Here is a 10,082-nt window from a genome sequence, read left to right on the forward strand (position 1 = left end):
GCCTTGAGGGCGCTATCACCTTTTGAGCTCTGGGCTACATATAAGTCAACACTTATTGATGAAGTTTAAGGAAATTAACAGCCATTTAACCAAAAATACCCCGAAAGTCAAATTTTTCGCTGAAGAGAGTTGGTGCCCCGTACTCAGCCATGGTGAGATATTTTTTCGAGCTGCTTCGGCAAATGTTATCGTCCCAGGTGGAGACCAAATAGCCAAGATTTGAACTTAATTTGCCTATCCCCCACCTTGTTGATTTTTCACTAGTGTGCATGGTCCTCGTGGACCAATCCACAAACCAAGTTCGGACTTGATATGACAAGTACTTCTTCAAATACTGCTCAGACAACAATTTCTTTGTTTTATAGTCATAATGGCCTAAAGGTTTGGCCTTGGGTTCAAAACCAATATGCTTCTTGGTGATCCCAAAACCAATCCACAAACAAAGACTACATGTAATCCACAAACCAAGTTTGGAGTTGATATGACAAGTACTTCTGAGTAATTACCAATAGTGTCCACTGCCTTTAAGCCATAATGACAATTTTTCCTGCCTATAGTCAAACAGGGACTCTGGGGGAGGGGGGGGGGGAATCCCAAAACCAATCCACAAACAAAGACCAGTCAACAAACCAAGTTAGGAGTTGATATAGACCAGTCAACAAACCAAGTTAGGAGTTGATATGACAAGTTCTTCGCAAGATATTGCTCCGACAACATTTGCTTTGTTTTAGCCATAATGACAAATTTGTTTGCCTATAGTCCAAAAAGGACAGACCACTGGGGGTTGTGGGATCACAGGACAGGACCAATCAACAAAAAAAGTTTGAGTCCTTCTGAGTTATAAATTATTTATACACACGCACGCAGACATATACAGTGCCCCATTATATGTTAGAGGAAACCTATTGTACTTTCTGTTGTTCCTGTATTGAAGCAATCGCCATTGGTTTTGTACACAAATGACTACAGAGGACATCTGAAAACAAAGAACCGTCTAGTGAGGACCTATTGTCCCTATTGAAAAATTTCCCCGGAGAATAGGCCATACAAACACACACACACGCACACACGGAAGGACATGTCAGAAACAGTATGCCCCTTTAGTGGCTTCGCCTCTGCAGGGCATAAAAATCATGTCTTTGCCTCTGAAGGGCATAAAAATCATAAAAATATCATGTAGGCCTAATTGTCGAAAAATTAAAATAAATACATAAAAAAGCGGTGAAAGATCAGGGTATACGCGTTTCCAGCCGTTGCAGCTGTCAAATCTTCATGACATTGTAGCACAAGTGATGTAAGTAGACTGGTGCTTTGTTCATATAAATGTTTTACTATAACGCAGCATAAGGATCCAGTCTACAATCCATTGTGTTATAAGCAACCGACATAATACATGCATCAGGCAAATCATTCGCATTAAAAATTCATTTGATTTCTACCCAAACCAGTGATGTATGTTTGACCAATTCCAAGTGATAGGGCTATCTACAACTTCAGCAGCTTTCACGAAACTTAACACAACTGCGTAGGACCACTTGCGCAACGTTAATGGCGTAGGTTGTGCAATAAATGTTGTGCAAGTGAACTTACGCAGTTGAATAAGGTTTCATGAAATCAGACGTTATGGGGCCAAGGATATGAAGTGTATTGGACCGAGGATTTATGGGGCTAGCTTTGTTCACATGTGTGAGTAATCGTACTAACACATGACGTCAGTGTGGCATAAATCTACGACATGCACAGTATAATTTACAATACACATTTTACTCTTTATACCTGTAGATTCGGGCTCTGCATAATGAAAGCTAAATGAAGCCTTATAAAACACCCATTATTCACACAAAAACTTACTGCAAAAGTACTAAATGGGAAGTAACAAAGTCAATGTGTAGAGCAGCTGAAGTGGATGATATATTTCCATATATCCTGAGGTGAGCATCCTGCAAAGCTATACATGTCAATGTTTTTGGTGAAGTAGTCGTCAATGCCATTTTTGAAGACGTTTGTTGATTGGGAATTAACAACTCTAGTTCAACCATGGAGATTCCTTCCTCCATGGTTCAACGAACATCACATGGAAACATGGCACCAGTTAACACACAGTTTATACATAAAATGAATATCAATCATACATACATTGTCCTTGACGAAGAATGTGGATGCTTCCTTTGCTAGATGAACCCCAAAATTGGCAAGACAAAAACAGCTGGGGTGGCGCCCATGTTGTCTTCCTGCTGTGTAGATGGTCTCTCAAAAATTGAACCTAGCAGTAGCGCGTATAAGAAGACCAATTACCCACTCGCTCGAAATAAAAAATCAAACTCCTTTACGAGCGACTACTTCGTTAGTGCAGATGGGTTTAGAAGACTTATGTGTAAACAAACATTAATACTTGTGAAATATTAGTAAAATTCCCCATTTTAAGAAGCCTGAACATCTGATGACGTGACATTTCGGGGCTCGTGAATAACGCCAGATCAAACTTCAATTCAAAGGGAACTAAGTCTAGATCTGCAATGCTAAAAGGTAAACAAATAACCTCGTTTTCACGGGAACCGTGTGACATCGTCCTTTCCTTTACTAATGGTGGGTACGACTGAACTATGAGGTAGTACAGCTGGGAACGAGAGTGATTGTTGTGATTGTCACGTGTCCGACCTGTCAAGTGTGAACGAATCAGTATGGTGTGATTTCCTGTGCTGAAACAACTTCTACATGTTTCAAAACTTAGCTTGATACTGATAACACTAGCAGAAGGTGAAACATCAATCATTTAGAAGAAAAAAGTTTATTAATAAATTAGTAATAGTAATAAATTAAAACTTATTACTTTAAGCGCCGTCTTTTTTCATGGCGGATAATTATGCTTATAATTAGACTATGTTTTAGAATGGGCACTTCAGGGGGGAATATTTGTTTTGTTTGATGGGCCATACATTACTTGACCCCCTTGTCAAGTTCCCCCGTGGAATTTTCAGGAGGGAAACCTATCAAGTACATTTAGTCCAAAATATCTGTAGTGGGGGGGGGGGGGGCACTGTAAATTTGTTGGCAGGGGAATGTTAAATTAATTGATTAATTTTCCTTCCCCTCCCCATCTAATAATAATAATAATATTAGGTTCTTAGTGCTTTATTACATCCCTAGGGGCATATCAAGGTGGTCAATATTTTGTCCTGTAAGAAAAGTAATTGAAGTATGAGACTATTCCTTTAAAGCACATGGTTCACAAGGTGGTGTGTTGACGCAATATGCTGCCAATCAAACCAGGAACACCGGGGCGAACCTCTTCTCTTTTCGATAAGTGCACTGGGTTCGTTAATGTGCGTTACACAACACACGGGACGAAGTAATGGTTCAGTGTCTTGCTTATAAGGACACAAGTGTCACGACTGAGATTCGAACCCTCTGCTGATCAGAAACACAAGAGTTCAAATCCAACGCTCTTAATCGCTCGGCCACGTCACTCCAAATCCCAACATATGCATCAAATAAAAAATCTCCCCCACATCTGGGTTCTACCATCCTGTCACGGCCCCCACCCCAGGGGCCCCGTCCGGATCCCCGCAATCTAAAACAAAAATAAAGAAGAAAAGTCAGTTTGTCTTTCTTTTAGATATGAGATGACATTAATTTATTATGACTTCTTAACTGCTGTACAGACAAGTCACAGCTACTAATTTTCACAAGCTCCAGTGCTGCAATATAACTCGGTATTAGACCTTAAACACCAAGAATGTACAAGTTGACATGTTATGATATTTAGATATTCATAAATAATCTCATTAAACGCCTCCTGATGGGGCTGATGGGCATGGCTACAGCCTAGTTCATACTTCCTGCCAATGCGAAGCAAATTTTGACACCACAGGGCTGTTTTCGCAGTGAATATACCGCAAGAGTTGAACACAGCTCAAGTGTTGCGAACTATTCACTGTCAAAATTCTTAGTGCATTCGCATTCGCAGGAATTCAGAACCATCCAGGCTAATTTCTTTCAGAAAATGCTGATTATTTGGTATTGCCATTTGTTGGGTTTTAATAAGATGTCTGTGTACATATTGGCGAGATATACAGTTTTACTCTTGAGTAGAAAACTATCTGATCAGGGACTCTCTGATTGAATGAGGTCCTTGGTCAGATTTTCTCCTAAACAGTACCAAGGAAATCAGTAAAAATAAAACCATGGAAATGATACTGCAGTACATTTCTACAGTGTAGTGTATTTCGCGTGGGATGGTATACACATAATGAATGTTTATGAGTGCAATGGTGCGAATATGTTCATGAGTTGAAAGATGGAATGTTCTATTCAACGAGGCGGAGCCGAGTTGAATGGAACATTCCAGCTTTCAACGAATGAACATATTCGCACCATTGCACGAATGAAAAACATTCATTATTTGTTTTATATAACATCCAAGTAGATCTTTGTCATTTTGATTGAAAGACACAACTTTCAAAACAAACAAAGCGTAGGCCTACAATTTTTGATAGTATAATCCGAATGCTAGTAGTATTAGTAATTTTACTAATATTATTCCTTGCAGTAACACTGCTGCGTTACAAAGACGCGCACGCAGTGATGTTTTTACTCAGCTTTTTCGTTCCATCCGAAAAGTACCATTGCACGCTGGCAGCGTGCAATGGTACTTTTCGGATGGAACGAAAAAGCACGGTGAGTGACTCAGCGTGCAATGGTACTTTTATTTGCTATCACGTGACGGACAATCCTCCAATCAAATGGCAAGGATCGGCTTGGGTGTTATATAATAGACAATAATCCACACACTGTGCAAAGGAGCTGCCATACTGGAAAAACGTTTTATTAACTATACCTGGGAATGCAGGTCATGGTGTGACCTTTGACATGAGCTGTATGCAAAGTAGACAGTACTTAATATTTATGAGCTGGGTGTAACCAAGTGGGCCAAAGCAAATATATCACAATTCCTCCCCACTAAATATGAAGTTGCTTTCAATGTTCAACAAGTCCGGTAAAACAAATAATAAACAGTGATCCATTAAATGTAGGTAAACAACAGTTCCAAACAACTTGTTTGAGTGAACATCCAGAAATGAGTAAAGTCCATTAAATATCAAAGTAATCCATGGCAACATTTTTGTTTGTTGAATAAAACACCTTAACTTTGACTTTAAACGTCTTCTTTTGTTTGGTTTTTATGTGCAGTCAGTTATAAATTGAGTTTATCAGGAGGTTTATGTTCGCGTGCGGGGTAGCGACGTTCAACAACATGAGGACTACCCGACATGGAAGGTTTAGTAGGTGATGACGTTTCACTAGGTTCAGTAAGGTCTGGTTCAACTGGTGTTGGTGTAGGATTGTCCATTTCCGATGGTACGATCTGTGGTATGACATCATAGGGTACAGGTACATTGAGATTAGGGGGTTTCCCAATGTGCGAGTCGAGAAGTTGGTCAATATGGCGGCGCCAGATCATGTTTGGACCGACACAAACTTCATAGGACACAGGTCCAGTGCGAGCATGTACCACACCAGGTATCCATTTTTGATTGCCTCTGTAGTCGCGAACAGAAACAGTTTGACCAATGTGAAACTCACGCGTTATATTGGCAGATGTGTGTGACGCAGTCTGATCCATTTGCTTGTTGTTGACATGGCGACGGACATTAGGCTTTAGAATATCCAATCGTGAACGAAGGTTTCTCCCCAAGAACAACATTGCTGGAGATTGTCCGGTCGTGCTGTGTGGGGCACTCCTGTATGCAAAAAGAAAGTTAGCCAATTTGGCTGCTGTGGAACCCTTCTCCCCACTCATTGATTTCAGCGCTTGTTTGAAGGTTTGAACGAATCGTTCAGCGAGCCCATTCGTAGAAGGGTGTACGGGGCAGATGTAATATGCTTTATCCCGTTACGCTTCAGAAATGTTTGAAACTCGTCCGATGTAAACTGTGGGCCGTTATCGCTGACTAACTGCTCTGGCACTCCATTCCGTGCAAAAATGCTGCGTAGAATTTCAATTGTGCGCGTAGAGTCTGCAGATTTCGTACTCACAACCTCAGGCCACTTGGAGTGGGCGTCCACAACTACAAGAAACATTTGGCCAAAAAATGGGCCGGCATAGTCAATATGAATACGCTGCCATGGTGTTGTGGGCCACTCCCATGTGTGGAGTGGTGCTGACTTGGGATTGTGCTGTACTTTTTGGCATCCAGCACAACCTTTCGCAAGTAGTTCAATGTCGTTATCGAGTCCAGGCCACCACACATATCCACGAGCGAGATTTTTCATTTTGACAACTCCCAAGTGACCCTGATGCAACTCGGCGAGAATGGTCTCACGTAGTTTTAGTGGAATTATCACACGTAATCCCCACATAAGACATCCATCGTGCAGTGAAAGTTCATTCCTGCGTACGTTAAAGGGTTTAAGTTCAGCGTCATATGTGTTCGGCCATCCTTTCATGGTGAATTCACAAGCTTGGGAGAGCACAATATCGCGAGCCGTTTCTTTGCGTACTTGAGCACTAGTGACTGGCATTTTCTCCAGCTGAGACATGTGGAGAAGATCATCCGGGTCAATGTCTTCAGTCCGAACCTCAGGTACTGGCAGTCGCGAAAGTCCATCCGCATTACAGTGCTTAGTGGTGTTCTTGTATTCTATTTCGTAGTCGTGACTAGCAAGAAAAAGAGCGTATCGCACCATACGTGATGCTGTTGTCGTGGGAACACTCTTAGCAGGATGGAAGATGGAAGTGAGTGGTTGATGATCCGTAACCAATGTAAACTTCCGTCCCTGTAGATAGTTATTAAACTTTTTGACATCCCATCCTCGTCGCCAGTTGTAGTGTATTTCGCGTGGGATGGTAGACAATAATCCACACACTGTGCAAAGGAGCTGCCATACTGGAAAAACGTTTTATTAACTAGTCTATACCTGGGAATGCAGGTCATGGTGTGACCTTTGACATGAGCTGTATGCAAAGTAGACAGTACTTAATATTTATGAGCTGGGTGTAACCAAGTGGGCCAAAGCAAATATATCACATACAGAACCAGTTATTCGATGAGAGCCATGCAGTATACAACACTATAAGTTTAAGACAGTTGCCTTCCAAAGACTTTAAAGACGCTGATGGCAGCAGACTTAACAGTCCCTTTTTTTTGCAGCTCAGTATTGGCGCGCATAGGTATGAGCATGTGCACTACACGCAAGAGCTGTTACAAAAGGACCGTCCAAACATCTCCAATTGGTCACATACTCACATTCAACTCATATTACTTTTTTGTCCCAAACTTTCCAGCTCAACAGTGAAAACAAAAAACAAACAGAAATCCCCCAAACTAGGCATTTTCTTTTGAGAGTGAACATCTGTTCTTTCATATCATGGCAGTTTAATTTTGATTGATAAAACTTCCGACCTAATAACTATGTATGACCTGGGAGTGATCACATAGAGCCGCTGGCCTCATGTACACTGCTAAGCAAAAATAAGTGGGTATCAATAATAAACAAGTTTGCCTGTAGAGTTCTTTTTCAGCAAAGAATCAGAAAGTACCAAGAATACAGTGCTTAGGACACTTCAGCGCAGGGTTTCACAACCAAAATAAAAAGATCACTTAGGAGTATTGTAAACTCATTATTCTTGGTAATGGGCACATGCTCAGAACTACATAAACAATGGACATTTACCTGGTTAGTCTGCTGCCACCTAGCAATCTTAAGTCTCCCATTGGTCCTAATATTACAGACACATATTCAGTAGTGTTTTGCAACCTTCAAATTGGTCATACATGTACTTCGGTACCCTCGTGTTTGCTGCCACCTAGCAATCTTAAGTCTCCCATTGGTCCTAATATTATTACAGACACATATTCAGTAGTGTTTTGCAACCTTCAAATTGGTCATACATGTACTTCGGTACCCTCGTGTTTGCTGCCACCTAGCAATCTTAAGTCTCCCATTGGTCCTAATATTATTACAGACACATATTCAGTAGTGTTTTGCAACCTTCAAATTGGTCATACATGTACTTCGGTACCCTCGTGTTTGCTGCCACCTAGCAATCTTAAGTCTCCCATTGGTCCTAATATTACAGACACATATTCAGTAGTGTTTTGCAACCTTCAAATTGGTCATACATGTACTTCGGTACCCTCGTGTTTTGGGTATTTCAAAACTTGCTCTACATTATGCAGCAATATTCTGAGGAATTTCAAACCGAGTGTTCATTTGTAATCTACCAGGTACCAGACATTACAAATAAATTCAACTCATCACCAAAATTGCTGATAGCAGCTTGATAGGTTGCACACTGGCCCAATGAACCCAAACTAAGTGTATTAAAAGGCAGACAAGTTACAAGTTCTTGCACCTCTGTTCAGTCAATTACACATTTTGCTCACTCCATGCCTTGGCTAATACACATGTTGACTGATGGTCAAAAAACATTAAAAAACAGGGTTCAAGTGTGTGAAATAACAGGTTTTTACATTCCTTTTTAGGGAAAATTTAGTGGTTGCCAATATTGGATTCAAGAATTATATTGGAGTACCCTCGTGTTTGCTGCCACCTAGCAATCTTAAGTCTCCCATTGGTCCTAATATTACAGACACATATTCAGTAGTGTTTTGCAACCTTCAAATTGGTCATACATGTACTTCGGTACCCTCGTGTTTTGGGTATTTCAAAACTTGCTCTACATTATGCAGCAATATTCTGAGGAATTTCAAACCGAGTGTTCATTTGTAATCTACCAGGTACCAGACATTACAAATAAATTCACAAAATTTCCTAGAAATGTCTCCCTCGCTTGGCCATTTATAATTACACAATAATTTAAATTTTGAAGATTTGGCATCAGCAGCGGTGGCGACTGCTTCCCATTTTTTACAACATCAACGATGATTACTATAAAACAGCAAAAATCAGGTACAAAGATGTTTCAGGTGATGAAGCTGCCTCTGGACAACTTTCTCTGCTAAGCAATAAGCTATCTGGGAATCTGGTCGTAAAGCAGTACAAATGCAGTACGACTCAGTTGCCCAGTTCTGCTTAGTGAATTTGGGCGCGTTATGATATTCAATTCCTGGCAAGGTCTATGTCTTTGCCTCGAGCGGCACCCATCATCGACAGCCGCTTCCCGAGCAGCCCCAAATTATTGCAAGGACAGGTTGTGAGGACCGGCTGAGCACTCCAGTGTCGTCGCAGCCAGACCGGGGCAGCGTTGTCGTTACAGCTGGTGCAAAGAACAAACGCGGGCGACACAGCAGCGAGAATCTAGACGAGAACTCACAGTGGGGGACGGACTCCTCATCTTCGTCAACGATATCCCCACCGACGAGACTCACTCGCGGAATCTCCAATGAGAAACAGGTGTTCTCCCCGCTGTCCCCGCACCCGTCTCGTAGATATCCGGCCCGGTTTCCCCCCTCGTCGGCCACCCACCCGAGAGACAATTCAGCTCGCTGGCAAACATGGAGGGAGGTGGCGGAACCCTTTCCCCGAATTTAGATCTTTCCTATCAGTCGAGGAGTCCTAGAACGGTTTGTAAGCATGCATCGGATCTTTTACCGACTCCTTTAGACTTTTGTTTGGACTGCAGCATCTGTTCCCTGCTCATTTGACTTGGTTCCTCGTTGAACTCTGATGACTTATTCCGGCATGTGTAGAGATCATCTGGAGAGCTGAAGAGTCGTTGTTCATGTCCATGGAGGGCATGGAATGGAATGAGGATTTCCTCTGGTGTGCATGGGGGTGAGGAGCTATGGGAGCCCCCATCATCAACGAAGCTGGACTCCATCTCACCTGGCTCAATACACCTGGTGTGGTAGGAATACAAAAGATAATCAGTAAGGGTTGTTTACCACAGTACGTAAAGCCCTGATTTTACTTCTTGCCAATGCAAATGCAAAGCGAAATTTTGATGTCATAGGGCTGTTTTCAAATTATTAGTTGCGAATTTGTAACATCCAAATAGGTATCGCATTCGCATTCGCAGGAAGTATGAACCAGGCTTTAGTATATCCTCTTTTTTCTGAATCTGTAACAGGGCGCACACAATAAAACTGAAATGCCATCCAATATCAAAACTCTTTCCT

At 41.7% G+C, this 10,082-nt stretch overlaps 2 protein-coding genes across 2 annotated transcripts; both read right to left on the minus strand.

Moving 5' to 3' along the window:
• Positions 1-4,804: 4,804 nt before the first annotated feature.
• LOC117306697 (uncharacterized protein K02A2.6-like) lies at positions 4,805-6,802 on the minus strand (the record flags this gene model as incomplete). The annotated part of the gene is given in 1 exon segment (XM_033791175.1): positions 4,805-6,802. A coding segment is annotated over 1 exon segment (997 nt), but the record flags the coding sequence as incomplete, so codon positions are not given.
• On the minus strand, positions 5,195-5,800 carry LOC117306698. The gene has a single exon (XM_033791177.1). The coding sequence runs from the start codon at positions 5,798-5,800 to the stop codon at positions 5,195-5,197; it is 606 nt and encodes a 201-aa protein (XP_033647068.1).
• Positions 6,803-10,082: the final 3,280 nt, after the last annotated feature.

The sequence above is a fragment of the Asterias rubens genome, unplaced genomic scaffold (assembly GCF_902459465.1).
Source record: "Asterias rubens unplaced genomic scaffold, eAstRub1.3, whole genome shotgun sequence".
NCBI lineage: Eukaryota > Metazoa > Echinodermata > Asteroidea > Forcipulatida > Asteriidae > Asterias > Asterias rubens.

Bases quoted from the DNA above. Each gene is read 5' to 3' on its own strand.
- LOC117306698 (XM_033791177.1), bottom strand. From the start codon at position 5,800: ATGAGTGGGGAGAAGGGTTCCACAGCAGCCAAATTGGCTAACTTTCTT.